Source organism: Argopecten irradians, chromosome 3 (assembly GCF_041381155.1).
Source record: "Argopecten irradians isolate NY chromosome 3, Ai_NY, whole genome shotgun sequence".
NCBI lineage: Eukaryota > Metazoa > Mollusca > Bivalvia > Pectinida > Pectinidae > Argopecten > Argopecten irradians.
Window position 1 is genome coordinate 70,360,431 of NC_091136.1, and position 20,580 is coordinate 70,381,010.

Sequence of the window (20,580 nt, forward strand, 5' to 3'; positions counted from 1 at the left end):
AAAAATCAAAACCTAGAAGAAAAGCATCCTTTCCCAGATTTTTCAAAATTTCTTTTACAAAATAACTTTTATGACAGTCAAACATGCCAAAGGTAATATTCAAGGATAGTTTGATATATCAATCTCATTTGTTATGGCTGTGTATTTATGTCGCTAATGAATATTTATGAGAAGGAAAAGTAATGTTTATCAATGGCTGCCGACTAAGCGGTGTGAGCGTAGGTGTAAATGTTATGCGGGACAGATAGGTACACGGAGTGGGAGACAAGATGGGTTTAATACGTAAGTAGTCACTCTTTATCTTAATGATATACACACAATGTTATCATAACATACCCATACTATTATTATAGATTTAAAGCATATTACTGGGTCCTTTCCTTACTGCATCCCACATGACAGTTATAGGCCCTCGGCATGAAATGTAAACAAATGGAAAAAATGTGAACTTCAGCGATAATTCTTTTTGTATTTTGGTCTAGATTTAAAAGAAATTGTATCAAAAGTTCTTAGTTTGAGCCTTACATTATTGATTAATACGTTTTAAAATTATTTAAGCAATCACTAGCTTCAGGTGATGTACCATCAGACTGGAAAGTAGCCCATGTGTCACCTATCTATAAAAAAGGTAATAAATATAGTCCTGAAAATTATAGGCCAATATCGCTCACTTGTATCTGCAGCAAACTCCTAGAGCATATTGTAGTAAGTAACATCATGTCTCATGCCGACCGAAATAACATCCTCTATCCTCTCCAACATGGCTTCAGACAATCCCGGTCATGTGAAACTCAACTATTAGAATTTTTAGATGATGTCTCCAGAAATATTGAAAATAACAAACAGACAGATGTGCTCATTCTTGACTTCTCAAAAGCTTTCGATAAGGTCAGTCACACTCTTCTTATCCATAAACTATATAGCTATGGCATCAGGGGGGACGTTAACAGATGGATCAAAAACTTTCTCGAGAACAGAACACAATCTGTAATCCTTGACGGCGAACTTTCCCCACCACTCTTTGTAGAATCGGGGGTCCCCCAGGGCTCTGTTCTCGGCCCAAGTTTGTTTTTATATTACATCAATGATATGCCACTTAACCTCTCATCTTCAGTTAGATTGTTCGCCGATGACACTATCTCATACATAACCATTACATCGAAAAAAGATTCAGAAACACTCCAAAATGATCTAGATAAACTAGCTGACTGGGAAAAAAGGTGGAAAATGGAATTCCACCCCCAGAAATGTAATGTTCTTTCGATTACCAAGACTAAACATTCAATCAAACATAATTATTATCTTCATGGTCACTGTTTGGAACACACTGATAAGGCAAAATATCTGGGCGTAACAATCCAACACGACTTCAAATGGGACTCCCACATCAGCAACATCACATGCACAGCCAATAAGACCCTTGGCTTTATTAGACGAAATCTCAAAATTAATTCAAAAAAGATTAAAGAACAAGCATACAAATCCTTAGTACGTCCCACACTTGAATATGCCTGTACAGTGTGGGACCCATACCAGAAGGGAGACATTAATAAGATAGAAATGGTCCAACGCAGAGCTGCTCGATATGTCACTAACAGATTCCACAACACCTCAAGCGTTAGTGACATGCTTGAACACCTAGAGTGGCCTAGCTTATCGGCTAGAAGGAAAAACGCACGGCTTACTATGCTTTTCAAAATCACTCACGGCATAGTAGCTATTAATAAAGACCAGTACTTGACCTCACAGTTACGCCCTACCAGACACTCCCATACACTTGCATACCAAATACATTACTGTAGAACTGATTCTCGCAAACACTCCTTCTTTCCCCGCACTATCCAAGACTGGAACTCTCTTCCGCAAGATCTTGTAATCTCAAAGTCACTTGACTCCTTCAAAACTCGTCTTTCATCTCTAAATTAATTATTTTCTTCTCTTCCCCTGTTCATAGCCACACCTTCAACAATATCGACATGATCTTCAATATGATGAAGTAGGTCGATTATTTGGTAGATGTAGATAGATGTAGATTTGTCCAGTAGGTAATATCCTTCAATGAAGAGAAGAAAACGTTTTTAATTATTAGTGTACAGTATGTAACATGTGTTTGAAAATGAAATTGAAAGAGTAAACTAGTTATGACAATGTTGTTTTTCAACTTTTTGTTAATGCCCTATACAACACAGTCTGGATCAATTAAGGATGACTATATAATACTGTTAACTGATCTAGGAGATGGAGTAAAGGCATTTAATTAAGTAAAAAAAATCTCTGATCTACCTGAATTACCTGATTTTTGTATGTAAATGTTAATTAGTCAAATTGTGATCGATCATGATATGCGAAGATCAATTTTTAGGCTGAAACGGCTAGACGTCGACGAAATCGATTAATTGGAACAGCACTAGATGTCACTAATTTTGTTTGCAAACTGTGAATCCGCATAGCACTATTTTTTAACTTCATCAGGTTTTGAAAGAAATTTTGTTGGCAAACTTTTGTGAGAATCTGCTACGCAGTTTGCAAACAATTTATTTCATAACCAGATGAAGTTAAAAAAATAGTGACATCAATACTTATAATTAATATTTTAGACTACTTGATAACACAAAATATGTTTAAACATACGATTCCATTGATTTTCCAAAGGATTATTTTTTTCTAAATCAATACACAATGTTAACGTCTCTATTGTGAGGTCATGATAATGCTGTGTTTTCGCGTCATTCTCAGATTTTTTTCTTCGTAGTATGTGACGAAAAACAATCTGCAAATCACAAAGTCTGATTTAGTATGAAAACAAATAACAATTTATTATTTAGTTCAGGATTTTATTTTTAAACTAAACTTATACTTTCCATAGGTCATGGGGGCTATTTAATGTGTCATGACATCAGAACAATTTAGCCATGTACATATATATACACACTTCTGGTTGCGCGCGCATCAATGGCGGACGCGAGGAAAATTTGAAGAAGGAACCAACGAAGAAATTCGACAATATTGGCTGTATAAATGGTTTGGAAAGTCTGAAACATATCCAATTATGTAACAAAAGTTATGTGAGCGCGGCTGATTCCAGCTACCAACGACTTGCGATCAGGTTAAATCCAACAATCGTGTTAACATGTCTTCTACATGACGGGCCCCCGCGAAAACGGGCTACATAATTATAAAATACGTTTAGTTCATGTACACTAATGTATTTTGTATTCATACTAGCTAATTTAAGCATTTCATACACCATGTACAACTACCATCTATAACATCAGTGTGAAGAAAAAACGTGAAGGAAGGGAACACGCGATTACTGAACTATGTTCACGTGAATAGACTGGTCTAGGCATCATAGACGAAACCGAATCACTAACCAACAAAAATCTATATACCTGGAACCTTTATGACTTTCTAAATGAGTATAGCTAGGCTAAACAAATATTTAGAAAAAAACTGCCACAGAGGTAAACAATATCCAGTCTACCCGAAGACTTGTTGTTATCTCAGATAGTAAAGGGAGACAACTTCGTAATCAAGTTAACTATAGGAACGACACCGAAAAATCTATTGAATGGCATGTGTATCCTGGTAAGGGAACACGATTTCTAATTAATCATATTATTGAGAATCTGGATTATATTCTGTCTCATGGCCCTGTGTTAATTGCACTTTGGTGTGGAACATGTGATCTAACCAGAAAAACCGCTAATGTGTTGGATATTAATACTGGAGTCTCGCCCTCTGACATTCTTGAGCAACTAAATCGGCTTACTCCTTTGAAACAAAAGCATGGAGACAAACTGTCAATTGTTATATTAGAGTGTCCATATTACTCCATAACCCTATGGAACAAATCCAAGGGGCACCAGGATGGAACACAGTTTATAAACAGTACTAATACCCTGCAGCTGGAAATTGATGAACTAAACAATGGAATTCACGTTCTTAATACTGGACTGGGAACACTTGCACCTAAATTCAATGAGGATCTAACAACGACTAGGAAAAGCAATAAGAGTCGTGTTACCAAACGTATCTCGTACAGCTTACTATATGATGGTATTCATCCAGGGGAGACGTAAACTAAACACTGGCTATACAAAGTTGTAATAAAACTTATCAAGGAGCAATGTCAGTAACAAGCACAAATTCAAATATGGATGACGAAAGTGAGTGTACAGAGAGACTGGATATATGTAACAGTGAATCTACACAAAACAAAAGGAAGAGGGGTCTTAATGACACTAACAATTTTTGTGCTAAATGTGATCTTCCCCTGAACACAAACACTAAACATCTAGAGTGTGAGAACTGCATGCAAAATTTTTGTCAACAGTGTACCAAAGTACCAGACGAAGTCTACCAACACATGGTAAACAGTGTATCAACAGGAATAGCCTACAAGTGCAGAACCTGTACCCGGGTACAGCCCACCCTCGACAAAATTGATAAGTCAATTAAGGAACTATACGTGTCCAACGAAAAGAGAATTACTGGCATCGATACACGAATAACCAAGTTGGAAATGGACACTAAACTCACCATTCAAAGAGAGATTAGTCAAACTAAATCTACCATTGAAACCACTATGAAAACCAATGTAACCAAATTAGTGGATAACAGGATGAAAGAACTTGAGGAAAGGAAAAGCAAAGAATTAAATCTTATATTGTTTAATGTTCCTGAACCATCCAACGAAGAAAGTCCACAATCAAGGAAGACAAAGGATGAGGATCAAATCCGACATATATGTCTAGCCTTAGGGGTCGAGGAATTAAATAAAGCCGCAATATACAGAATGGGAAAACAAAAAAATAACTACATCAGGCCTACTGTCCTAGTGATGACAACTATACCAAGGGAACCAGAAAATGATCACACTGTCTCATTGGCAACTGGAAGGGAAGGTAACCTGATGCGTGGGGAATGCTCCGCCACAGGCCCATCCCGACCCATGCCAAACCCAAAGACAGGTTCAAAAGGACCACAAAACATGTCATTGTCGAACATTCCCAATCATTCTGCTGCCCCTGGTGCTACTTGTACCAATTTTTTTGAACCAACCATGATGAGTACTCAACAAAATCCTCATCGATATCCCAGTAACAGTGGAAATGCCAAATTACCAATAAGTCCAATACTGGCAAGAATGATGAGCGTGGATCCGTCAACAAGTAGCTACTCAGCCTACCACAACACAACTATGTATGACGACAACGAACAAACCCTGATCTACAACAACACACATGTTGATAGTGAAAACTTAGAGATGACAGCAATGTCTCCTCCTGACAATAGGGAGGAAACAGACTAGGAGACAAGTTTTATCAGTTTTAACAATGAAAAATCAGCCCCCGAAACAATTCAAAACATCAAAATTTACTACTCAAATGTGGATACTCTAACCACTACCAAAAAACTTGAATTGGAAAACCTCATTTCTAGAGAAAAACCTGGAATGATATGCCTGACTGAAATCTTCCCAAAGTTTACAACGTTACCTATCGGCACAGCTTTGTACAACATTGACGGGTACACGTCATACCTCGGAAGTAGTGAATCGCGGGGAACCATTATTTATATTACCAATAATCTGAATGCAGAACAAATTAAGGAACACCATTGTCTAGATTATGTCAAATGTGAGATCAAGCTACAAAACAGAGACATCCTTCATATATGTTGTATCTATAGGAGCCCGAACAGCACTGAAGAAAACAACATGCTTCTGAACAGAATTATTGATGAGATAGACAACAACAAGCCAACCCATATATTGCTGTTAGGAGATTTTAATTACAAGGAAATTAATTGGGAACTTCAAATATCAATGGCAGGTCCGAACAACCCCGCAAGTAAATTTCTTGAAACTATTAGGAACAAATTCCTGCATCAACATCTAAGACAACCAACAAGACTACGGGAGAACCAAATCCCATCGCTTCTAGACTTAATATTCACAAATGAGGAGGAAATGATAGAAGACATCGCGTACCTAGATAGTATTGGCAAAAGCGACCATGTGGGTATCATATTTAAAATGATCTGCTACACCAATCCGGTAAACAAAAACATCAATATGAGGAAGCTAAATTTCCAGAGAGGAAACTACGAAGCTATCAAGGAAGATTTGTACACCATTGACTGTGACTTCCTAAACAATATAGATGGTATTGAGAACGCCTGGACGTACTTTACTGAACATCTCCAAACCATTATAGAAAAACATATACCAGTGAGTAGGGTACAACACTCCAGTTGACCACACAATCCAGAAATTGACAAGGAAGCTTGTGCAGCAATAGCATTGAAAAGACGAAAATGGTACAAATACCTTAATTAATAGCAAGACTCCTGAGAACTTCCAAAGCTACCAAGCAGCCCGTAACAATGCAACAAAAATCATTAGAAAATCAAAATATAAGTACGAAGAGGATTTATCTCTGAAAATCAAAACAAATCCGAAACTTTTTTGGTCCCGAGTCCGATCCAAAACCAAGACTAAATCAACGATAGGGGGTATCGAAGCCGGAAACGGAACAATTACAACAAATAACGAAGAAACTGCGAATGTCCTGAACACTTTCTTTGCCAGTGTCTTCGTTAATGACGGGGATCTACCATTGCCAGTGGTTATTCCAAGACAAGTCAACAGCTTACTGACGGATATCTACATAAGCGAAGAAACTGTCTTCAAAGCAATTAAAAGAATTAACCCCAATAAATCTCCTGGACCAGATAATCTACACCCCAAATTCATTTGTGAAACTGCTGATGTCATCAAAAAACCTCTATCCATAATTTACAGGAAATCACTCGATGAATCAACATTACCAAAAGATTGGAACAGAGCAATAGTTACACCAATTTTCAAAAAAGGAGCAAAAAAAGAAGCTAATAATTACAGGCCCATCAGCCTAACCTCAGTACCATCAAAAATTATGCAACGAATAATCAGAGATATTCTTCTAGAGCATATGGACAACAACAATCTCTTTACTCCACACCAGCATGGGTTTAGGCCAGGAAGATCCTGCATTACACAACTATTAGAAACACTTGAAGATTGGTATAGTGGACTAGACTCAGGAAGTAACATCGACGTGATATATTTAGACTTTAGTAAAGCGTTTGACAAGGTTTCACACAGATTTCTTATCCACAAATTGAGAAGCTACAATATTGGAGGGAAAATTCTAAGTTGGATAACTGCATTCCTGGCCAACAACGTTCAAAGTGTCACAGTCAATGGTCAACTATCAACAGAACTACCCGTCACCAGTGGCGTACCACAAGGGAGTGTGCTGGGACCAATCCTATTCCTAATTTACGTTAACGATATGCCAGATATGTTGGACTGCACAATAAAGCTATTTGCAGATGACACTAAACTATCAGCAAAAATCACATCAGATGATGACCGTTCTAAGCTGCAAGAAAATATCAACAAAATGTGTGACTGGACGTCTACATGGTTAATGAGCCTAAACACAGACAAATGTAAATTTTTGGAAATTGGAAACAATCTGGGAAACCACAATTACACCCTTACAACACAAGGCAACATGACTACTATCTCTCGAGTAACCATGGAAAAGGATCTTGGAGTCACTATAGACAACCAACTCAAATTCACAGCACAATGTAATGCAGCAGCCTTAAAAGCGAATAGGATGTTGGGAATAGTGTTCCGCACCTTCACCTATATGAGTCCGACCATGTTTATTACTCTATACAAAACTTTAATTCGTCCCCATTTGGAGTACGCAACCACAATCTGGTCACCAATGTTGACACGTGATAAAATTACACTGGAAAACGTACAACGAAGAGCAACTAAAAGGATACCATCAATTAAAAACTTATCGTATTCAGAGCGTATCAAAAAACTCGGGCTACCAAGTTTAGAATATAGAAGAAACAGGGCAGATGTGATTCAAGTCTACAAGATTTTAAACAAAATAGACATTCTGGATCAAACAATTGTGTTCAGAGAACTAACGGGTATAGCAACTAGAGGACACTCGAAAAAGCTCTTCAAAAAACGATTTAGGCTAAACTCAACCGGAAATTTCTTCAGTAATCGAGTAATTGATACATGGAATTCGCTCTCAGAGGAAGTGGTTACATCACCAACGCTTAATTGCTTCAAATCCAGACTGAACAAATTGTGGGTCAACCACCCAACCAAATTTCGACCAACGTTCTACTAGTGAGTTAGTCAACTGAACTGTGTAGTGGTAGTATGAACTGTTAAACAACCACTAACATTTTAAATGGAGAGGTTATTTTTTAACACCCAATAGGGTCACCATGATGTACCGTATATGTACAAAATCAATATTACAGGAACTAACGAACAATTATCAAGTGTCAAATATAGACACCTTTTAACGCAACCGGAAGTTTTAAACAAATAGTACGCACATGTATAGTACTATACCAGTTGAAGAAAGCATCAACGTACATCAAACAAGCCCAGAAGCTTACCAAAGATGTCATTTCAGCGATTCAGCGAATGATTCAGCGATATACATTGATTATGTCCAACAGGTATCTGTGGTGTATACTGGGACGTATGTCCACTAGCTAGGCGTTTGTGGTGAATACTAGGACATGTGTTTAACAGGTGTCTGTGGTGTATACTGGTACATAATGTCCAACAGGTGTCTGTGTTGTATACTGGTACATAATGTCCAACAGGTGTCTGTGTTGTATACTGGTACATAATGTCCACTAGCTAGGTGTTTGTGGTGAATACTAGGACATGTGTTTAACAGGTGTCTGTGGTGTATACTGGTACATAATGTCCAACAGGTGTCTGTGGTGTATACTGGTACATAATGTCCAACAGGTGTCTGTGGTGTATACTGGTACATAATGTCCAACAGGTGTCTGTGTTGTATACTGGTACATAATGTCCAACAGGTGTCTGTGGTGTATACTGGTACATAATGTCCAACAGGTGTTTGTGGTGTATACTGGTACATAATGTCCAACAGGTATTTGTGGTGTATACTGGTACATAATGTCCAACAAGTGTCTGTGGTGTATACTGGTACATAATGTCCAACAGGTGTCTGTGGTGTATACTGGTACATAATGTCCAACAGGTAACTGTGGTGTATACTGGGACGTATGTCCACTAGCTAGGCGTTTGTGGTGAATACTAGGACATGTGTTTAACAGGTGTCTTGTGTATACTGGTACATAATGTCCAACAGGTGTCTGTGGTGTATACTGGTACATAATGTCCAACAGGTGTCTGTGGTGTATACTGGTACATAATGTCCAACAAGTGTCTGTGGTGTATACTGGTACATAATGTCCAACAGGTGTCTGTGGTGTATACTGGGACGTATGTCCACTAGCTAGGCGTTTGTGGTGAATACTAGGACATGTGTTTAACAGGTGTCTGTGGTGTATACTGGTACATAATGTCCAACAGGTGTCTGTGGTGTATACTGGTACATAATGTCCAACAGGTGTCTGTGGTGTATACTGGTACATAATGTCCAACAGGTGTCTGTGGTGTATACTGGTACATAATGTCCAACAGGTGTCTGTGGTGTATACTGGTACATAATGTCCAACAGGTGTCTGTGGTGTATACTGGTACATAATGTCCAACAGGTGTCTGTGGTGTATACTGGTACATAATGTCCAACAGGTATTTGTGGTGTATACTGGTACATAATGTCCAACAGGTGTCTGTGGTGTATACTGGTACATAATGTCCAACAGGTGTCTGTGGTGTATACTGGTACATAATGTCCAACAGGTGTCTGTGGTGTATACTGGGACGTATGTCCACTAGCTAGGCGTTTGTGGTGAATACTAGGACATGTGTTTAACAGGTGTCTGTGGTGTATACTGGTACATAATGTCCAACAGGTATCTGTGGTGTATACTGGTACATAATGTCCAACAGGTGTCTGTGGTGTATACTGGTACATAATGTCCAACAGGTATCTGTGGTGTATACTGGTACATAATGTCCAACAGGTATCTGTGGTGTATACTGGTACATAATGTCCAACAAGTGTCTGTGGTGTATACTGGTACATAATGTCCAACAAGTGTCTGTGGTGTATACTGGTACATAATGTCCAACAAGTGTCTGTGGTGTATACTGGTACATAATGTCCAACAGGTGTCTGTGGTGTATACTGGTACATAATGTCCAACAAGGTGTCTGTGGTGTATACTGGTACATAATGTCCAACAGGTGTCTGTGGTGTATACTGGTACATAATGTCCAACAGGTATTTGTGGTGTATACTGGTACATAATGTCCAACAGGTGTCTGTGGTGTATACTGGTACATAATGTCCAACAGGTGTCTGTGGTGTATACTGGGACGTATGTCCACTAGCTAGGCGTTTGTGGTGAATACTAGGACATGTGTTTAACAGGTGTCTGTGGTGTATACTGGTACATAATGTCCAACAGGTGTCTGTGGTGTATACTGGTACATAATGTCCAACAGGTATTTGTGGTGTATACTGGGACATTTGTCCAACATCTCTTTGTGGTGTATGCTGAGACATGTGTCCAACATATGTCTGTGGTGCAGGTGCGTCTGTGGTGTACTAGCTGGGACATGTGTCCAACAAGTGTCTGTGGTGTATACTGGGACATGTGTCCAACAGTGTCTGTGGTGTTTTGTACATACTGGGACATGTGTCCAACACAGTGTCTGTGGTGTATACTGGGACATGTGTCCAACATTGTGTCTGTGGTGTTTACTAGCTGGGACATGTGTCCAACATATGTCTGTGGTGTATACTGGGACATGTGTCCAACATGTGTCTGTGGTGTATACTGGGACATGTATCCAACAGGTATTTTTGGTGTATACTGGAAAATGTGTCCAACAGGTGCCTGTGTTGTTTACTGGGACATGTGTCCAACAAGTGTTTGTGGTGTATACTGGGACATGTGTCCAACAGGTGTCTGTGGTGTATACTGGGACATGTGTCCAACAGGTGTCTGTGGTGTATACTGTGACTTGTGTCCAACATATGTCTGGGGTGTATACTGGGACATGTGTGCAACAGGTGTCTGTGGTGTATACTGTGACTTGTGTCCAACAGGTGTCTGTGGTGTATACTGTGACTTGTGTCCAACATATGTCTGGGGTGTATACTGTGACTTGTGTCCAACATATGTCTGGGGTGTATACTGGGACATGTGTCCAACAAGTGTTTGTGATGTATACTGTGACTTGTGTCCAACATATGTCTGGGGTGTATACTGGGACATGTGTGCAACAGGTGTCTGTGGTGTATACTGTGACTTGTGTCCAACAGGTGTCTGTGATGTATACTGTGACTTGTGTCCAACATATGTCTGGGGTGTATACTGTGACTTGTGTCCAACATATGTCTGGGGTGTATACTGGGACATGTGTCCAACAGGTGTCTGTGGTGTATACTGTGACTTGTGTCCAACATATGTCTGGGGTGTATACTGGGACATGTGTCCAACAGGTGTCTGTGGTGTATACTGTGACTTGTGTCCAACATATGTCTGTGGTGTTTACTAGCTGGGACATGTGTCCAACAAGTGTCTGTGGTGTATACTGGGACATGTGTCCAACAGGTGTCTGTGGTGTATACTGGGACATGTGTCCAACATATGTCTGTGGTGTATACTGGGACATGTGTCCAACAGGTGTCTGTGGTGTATACTGGGACATGTGTCCAACATATGTCTTGTACTGGGACATGTGTCCAACAGGTGTCTGTGGTGTATACTGTGACTTGTGTCCAACATATGTCTGGGGTGTATACTGGGACATGTGTGCAACAGGTGTCTGTGGTGTATACTGTGACTTGTGTCCAACATATGTCTGGGGTGTATACTGTGACTTGTGTCCAACATATGTCTGGGGTGTATACTGTGACTTGTGTCCAACATATGTCTGGGGTGTATACTGGGACATGTGTGCAACAGGTGTCTGTGGTGTATACTGTGACTTGTGTCCAACAGGTGTCTGTGATGTATACTGTGACTTGTGTCCAACATATGTCTGGGGTGTATACTGTGACTTGTGTCCAACATGTGTCTGTGGTGTATACTGGGACATGTGTCCAACAGGTGTCTGTGGTGTATACTGGGACATGCGTCCAACATATGTCTGTGGTGTATACTGGGACATGTGTCCAACAGGTGTCTGGGGTGTATACTGGGACATGTGTCCCAACAGGTGTCTGTGGTGTATACTGTGACTTGTGTCCAACATATGTCAGGGGTGTATACTGGGACATGTGTCCAACAAGTGTTTGTGATGTATACTGTGACTTGTGTCCAACATATGTCTGGGGTGTATACTGGGACATGTGTCCAACAGGTGTCTGTGGTGTATACTGTGACTTGTGTCCAACAGGTGTCTGGGGTGTATACTGGGACATGTGTCCAACATATGTCTGGGGTGTATACTGGGACATGTGTCCAACATATGTCTGGGGTGTATACTGGGACATGTGTCCAACATATGTCTGGGGTGTATACTGTGACTTGTGTCCAACATATGTCTGGGGTGTATACTGGGACATGTGTCCAACAGGTGTCTGTGGTGTATACTGTGACTTGTGTCCAACATATGTCTGGGGTGTATACTGGGACATGTGTCCAACAGGTGTCTGTGGTGTATACTGTGACTTGTGTCCAACATATGTCTGGGGTGTATACTGGGACATGTGTCCAACAGGTGTCTGTGGTGTATACTGTGACTTGTGTCCAACATATGTCTGGGGTGTATACTGTGACTTGTGTCCAACATATGTCTGGGGTGTATACTGGGACATGTGTCCAACAGGTGTCTGGGGTGTATACTGGGGGACATGTGTCCAACAGGTGTCTGGGGTGTATACTGGGACATGTGTCCAACATATGTCTGTGATGTGTACTGGGACATGTGTGCAACAGGTGTCTGTGGTGTTTACTGGGACATGTGTCCAACAAGTGTTTGTGATGTATACTGTGACTTGTGTCCAACATATGTCTGGGGTGTATACTGTGACTTGTGTCCAACAGGCAGGGAAAAGATCCTTCTTTCTGTTGTCAGACATAGATCATTCTTTGGTGGGCGCCAAGATCCCTCTGAGATCTCTTGTTAAGAATTTCAAGAAGCCCGTGGGGCCAATTTGTACTTAACTATTCCTTTACAACTGACATTGATTTCTGCCTTGATATAGGGTTACCTATTGTTATATATATGGACAATCATCTTTAGGGGGAAAACACAGGATTTTGAAATTTTAAGAGGCCCAATGGCAAAAGAATTGTTTTCAAACATCTCTTGTTTGTTATGCAATTTGATAATCTTAAATAAACTGCCTATAGACTATTTTTTATCAATAGTTGAACTATAAAATGAGCCTCAAAAACAATTTACTTCTTTCAAATATTACTTAGGAAAAAGAGTCCCATCAATTTTCTGGAGACATTTGTGATATAAGAAGTAGGTAGTTATGAGGATATTTGTCTGGAGGGGATAGACTGCTACAAAGTGCTATAATTGCAGATGTGTAGACTTACTGACTGTATGATACACTCAGAATTGGGCTACAGTGGGAATTACACCTTTGACATTTTGTATAGAGAGTTTCAGCTGTAACATGTAATTAGTCCCACACCTGTTGGAGAAATGGAAATTGGTTTTTACCTTAAAATGCATTAAACATGATGGCTGGCTATGGATTACCACCAGTCTATAATGAATTTGGTCTTCAGCAATGAATAAGGTCTCAGATTAGGGGAAGATAATTTATTGAATAAATTCAATTGCCTAAAAATTCTTGCTGAAAGCAAGTTCTGATAGCTATACTTTCAAGGTATGTTTGACAATGATCAAGGTATTCTCAGCATGTAATGTATGTAGGCATTATTATAATAAATATGATGGGAAACAGACTCAAAAACTAAAAAGTATTGCATTTCTTCTGGAGTTTATACAGATAGGAAAATGTCTCCAAAATTAGCTTTATATTGGCTTATAATTTATAAGTAGCACTGATGATGACAAATTGTCATATTATAATTTAATTTTATATGTTACACTCATTTTTATTGGTTAGATCTGTTGAGCGTATTTTTCTATAGACCGAAAGAATTGTACGTCGAGTATTATGATGTCATACATACAGAACTTTTTAGCAGGGAATTTTAAAAGTGGCACAATCATTGGACAAACTGAACTATTGGATAAGATATCAATATGTCACAATCATTGGACAAACTGAACAATTGGATTCAATATGTCACAATCATTGGACAAACTGAACTATTGGATAAGATATCAATATGTCACAATCATTGGACAAACTGAACTATTGGAGAGAAGATATCAATACGTCACAATCATTGGACAAACTGAACTATTGGATAAGATATCAATATGTCACAATCATTGGACAAACTGAACTATTGGAGAGAAGATATCAATACGTCACAATCATTGGACAAACTGAACTATTGGATAAGATATCAATATGTCACAATCATTGGACAAACTGAACTATTGGAGAGAAGATATCAATATGTCAAACATTGACAAATGGGACAAAACAACTATTGGAAAGATAGTCAATATGTCACAATCATTGGACAAACTGAACTATTGGATAAGAATCAATATGTCACAATCATTGGACAAACTGAACTATTGGATAAGATATCAATATGTCACAATCATTGGACAAACTGAACTATTGGATAAGATATCAATATGTCACAATCATTGGACAAACTGAACTATTGGATAAGATATCAATATGTCACAATCATTGGACAAACTGAACTATTGGATAAGATATCAATATGTCACAATCATTGGACAAACTGAACTATTGGATAAGATATCAATATGTCACAATCATTGGACAAACTGAACTATTGGATAAGATATCAATATGTCACAATCATTGGACAAACTGAACTATTGGATAAGATATCAATATGTCACAATCATTGGACAAACTGAACTATTGGATAAGATATCAATATGTCACAATCATTGGACAAACTGAACTATTGGATAAGATATCAATATGTCACAATCATTGGACAAACTGAACTATTGGATAAGATATCAATATGTCACAATCATTGGACAAACTGAACTATTGGATAAGATATCAATATGTCACAATCATTGGACAAACTGAACTATTGGATAAGATATCAATATGTCACAATCATTGGACAAACTGAACTATTGGATAAGATATCAATATGTCACAATCATTGGACAAACTGAACTATTGGATAAGATATCAATATGTCACAATCATTGGACAAACTGAACTATTGGATAAGAAATCAATATGTCACAATCATTGGACAAACTGAACTATTGGATAAGATATCAATATGTCACAATCATTGGACAAACTGAACTATTGGATAAGATATCAATATGTCACAATCATTGGACAAACTGAACTATTGGATAAGATATCAATATGTCACAATCATTGGACAAACTGAACTATTGGATAAGATATCAATATGTCACAATCATTGGACAAACTGAACTATTGGATAAGATATCAATATGTCACAATCATTGGACAAACTGAACTATTGGATAAGATATCAATATGTCACAATCATTGGACAAACTGAACTATTGGATAAGATATCAATATGTCACAATCATTGGACAAACTGAACTATTGGATAAGATATCAATATGTCACAATCATTGGACAAACTGAACTATTGGATAAGATATCAATATGTCACAATCATTGGACAAACTGAACTATTGGATAAGATATCAATATGTCACAATCATTGGACAAACTGAACTATTGGATAAGATATCAATATGTCACAATCATTGGACAAACTGAACTATTGGATAAGATATCAATATGTCACAATCATTGGACAAACTGAACTATTGGATAAGATATCAATATGTCACAATCATTGGACAAACTGAACTATTGGATAAGATATCAATATGTCACAATCATTGGACAAACTGAACTATTGGATAAGATATCAATATGTCACAATCATTGGACAAACTGAACTATTGGATAAGATATCAATATGTCACAATCATTGGACAAACTGAACTATTGGATAAGATATCAATATGTCACAATCATTGGACAAACTGAACTATTGGATAAGATATCAATATGTCACAATCATTGGACAAACTGAACTATTGGATAAGATATCAATATGTCACAATCATTGGACAAACTGAACTATTGGATAAGATATCAATATGTCACAATCATTGGACAAACTGAACTCATTGGATAAGATGATCAATATGTCACAATCATTGGACAAACTGAACTATTGGATAAGATATCAATATGTCACAATCATTGGACAAACTGAACTATTGGATAAGATATCAATATGTCACAATCATTGGACAAACTGAACTATTGGATAAGATATCAATATGTCACAATCATTGGACAAACTGAACTATTGGATAAGATATCAATATGTCACAATCATTGGACAAACTGAACTATTGGATAAGATATCAATATGTCACAATCATTGGACAAACTGAACTATTGGATAAGATATCAATATGTCACAATCATTGGACAAACTGAACTATTGGATAAGATATCAATATGTCACAATCATTGGACAAACTGAACTATTGGATAAGAATCAATATGTCACAATCATTGGACAAACTGAACTATTGGATAAGATATCAATATGTCACAATCATTGGACAAACTGAACTATTGGATAAGATATCAATATGTCACAATCATTGGACAAACTGAACTATTGGATAAGATATCAATATGTCACAATCATTGGACAAACTGAACTATTGGATAAGATATCAATATGTCACAATCATTGGACAAACTGAACTATTGGATAAGATATCAATATGTCACAATCATTGGACAAACTGAACTATTGGATAAGATATCAATATGTCACAATCATTGGACAAACAAACTATTGGATGAACTATTGGATAAGATATCAATATGTCACAATCATTGGACAAACTGAACTATTGGATAAGATATCAATATGTCACAATCATTGGACAAACTGAACTATTGGATAAGATATCAATATGTCACAATCATTGGACAAACTGAACTATTGGATAAGATATCAATATGTCACAATCATTGGACAAACTGAACTATTGGATAAGATATCAATATGTCACAATCATTGGACAAACTGAACTATTGGATAAGATATCAATATGTCACAATCATTGGACAAACTGAACTATTGGATAAGATATCAATATGTCACAATCATTGGACAAACTGAACTATTGGATAAGATATCAATATGTCACAATCATTGGACAAACTGAACTATTGGATAAGATATCAATATGTCACAATCATTGGACAAACTGAACTATTGGATAAGATATCAATATGTCACAATCATTGGACAAACTGAACTATTGGATAAGATATCAATATGTCACAATCATTGGACAAACTGAACTATTGGATAAGATATCAATATGTCACAATCATTGGACAAACTGAACTATTGGATAAGATATCAATATGTCACAATCATTGGACAAACTGAACTATTGGATAAGATATCAATATGTCACAATCATTGGACAAACTGAACTATTGGATAAGATATCAATATGTCACAATCATTGGACAAACTGAACTATTGGATAAGATATCAATATGTCACAATCATTGGACAAACTGAACTATTGGATAAGATATCAATATGTCACAATCATTGGACAAACTGAACTATTGGATAAGATATCAATATGTCACAATCATTGGACAAACTGAACTATTGGATAAGATATCAATATGTCACAATCATTGGACAAACTGAACTATTGGATAAGATATCATAGTCACAATCATTGGACAAACTGAACTAATAAGATATCAATATGTCACAATCATTGGACAAACTGAACTATTGGATAAGATATCAATATGTCACAATCATTGGACAAACTGAACTATTGGATAAGATATCAATATGTCACAATCATTGGACAAACTGAACTATTGGATAAGATATCAATATGTCACAATCATTGGACAAACTGAACTATTGGATAAGATATCAATATGTCACAATCATTGGACAAACTGAACTATTGGATAAGATATCAATATGTCACAATCATTGGACAAACTGAACTATTGGATAAGATATCAATATGTCACAATCATTGGACAAACTGAACTATTGGATAAGATATCAATATGTCACAATCATTGGACAAACTGAACTATTGGATAAGATATCAATATGTCACAATCATTGGACAAACTGAACTATTGGATAAGATATCAATATGTCACAATCATTGGACAAACTGAACTATTGGATAAGATATCAATATGTCACAATCATTGGACAAACTGAACTATTGGATAAGATATCAATATGTCACAATCATTGGACAAACTGAACTATTGGATAAGATATCAATATGTCACAATCATTGGACAAACTGAACTATTGGATAAGATATCAATATGTCACAATCATTGGACAAACTGAACTATTGGATAAGATATCAATATGTCACAATCATTGGACAAACTGAACTATTGGATAAGATATCAATATGTCACAATCATTGGACAAACTGAACTATTGGATAAGATATCAATATGTCACAATCATTGGACAAACTGAACTATTGGATAAGATATCAATATGTCACAATCATTGGACAAACTGAACTATTGGATAAGATATCAATATGTCACAATCATTGGACAAACTGAACTATTGGATAAGATATCAATATGTCACAATCATTGGACAAACTGAACTATTGGATAAGATATCAATATGTCACAATCATTGGACAAACTGAACTATTGGATAAGATATCAATATGTCACAATCATTGGACAAACTGAACTATTGGATAAGATATCAATATGTCACAATCATTGGACAAACTGAACTATTGGATAAGATATCAATATGTCACAATCATTGGACAAACTGAACTATTGGATAAGATATCAATATGTCACAATCATTGGACAAACTGAACTATTGGATAAGATATCAATATGTCACAATCATTGGACAAACTGAACTATTGGATAAGATATCAATATGTCACAATCATTGGACAAACTGAACTATTGGATAAGATATCAATATGTCACAATCATTGGACAAACTGAACTATTGGATAAGATATCAATATGTCACAATCATTGGACAAACTGAACTATTGGATAAGATATCAATATGTCACAATCATTGGACAAACTGAACTATTGGATAAGATATCAATATGTCACAATCATTGGACAAACTGAACTATTGGATAAGATATCAATATGTCACAATCATTGGACAAACTGAACTATTGGATAAGATATCAATATGTCACAATCATTGGACAAACTGAACTATTGGATAAGATATCAATATGTCACAATCATTGGACAAACTGAACTATTGGATAAGATATCAATATGTCACAATCATTGGACAAACTGAACTATTGGATAAGATATCAATATGTCACAATCATTGGACAAACTGAACTATTGGATAAGATATCAATATGTCACAATCATTGGACAAACTGAACTATTGGATAAGATATCAATATGTCACAATCATTGGACAAACTGAACTATTGGATAAGATATCAATATGTCACAATCATTGGACAAACTGAACTATTGGATAAGATATCAATATGTCACAATCATTGGACAAACTGAACTATTGGATAAGATATCAATATGTCACAATCATTGGACAAACTGAACTATTGGATAAGATATCAATACGTCACAATCATTGGACAAACTGAACTATTGGATAAGATATCAATATGTCACAATCATTGGACAAACTGAACTATTGGATAAGATATCAATATGTCACAATCATTGGACAAACTGAACTATTGGAGAGAAGATATCAATACGTCACAATCATTGGACAAACTGAACTATTGGATAAGATATCAATATGTCACAATCATTGGACAAACTGAACTATTGGATAAGATATCAATATGTCACAATCATTGGACAAACTGAACTATTGGATAAGATATCAATATGTCACAATCATTGGACAAACTGAACTATTGGATAAGATATCAATATGTCACAATCATTGGACAAACTGAACTATTGGATAAGATATCAATATGTCACAATCATTGGACAAACTGAACTATTGGATAAGATATCAATATGTCACAATCATTGGACAAACTGAACTATTGGATAAGATATCAATATGTCACAATCATTGGACAAACTGAACTATTGGATAAGATATCAATATGTCACAATCATTGGACAAACTGAACTATTGGATAAGATATCAATATGTCACAATCATTGGACAAACTGAACTATTGGATAAGATATCAATATGTCACAATCATTGGACAAACTGAACTATTGGATAAGATATCAATATGTCACAATCATTGGACAAACTGAACTATTGGATAAGATATCAATATGTCACAATCATTGGACAAACTGAACTATTGGATAAGATATCAATATGTCACAATCATTGGACAAACTGAACTATTGGATAAGATAT

The 20,580-nt window shown here is 36.7% G+C and overlaps 1 protein-coding gene across 2 annotated transcripts in view; it reads left to right on the forward strand.

The window, feature by feature from the left end:
- Positions 1-20,580, forward strand: part of LOC138319446 (synaptotagmin-14-like) — a 165,674-nt gene that overhangs the window by 52,885 nt on the left and 92,209 nt on the right. Inside the window, exon 1 of one of the 2 annotated variants that reach the window (XM_069262603.1) lies at positions 18-282. The exons of the other annotated variant lie outside the window; for it this stretch is intronic. Within the exon in view, the coding sequence (XP_069118704.1) occupies positions 270-282 (13 nt within the window). The 5' untranslated portion in view covers positions 18-269. Of the gene's footprint in view, positions 1-17; positions 283-20,580 lie in introns of those variants that run through there. 2 annotated transcript variants of the gene reach the window in all.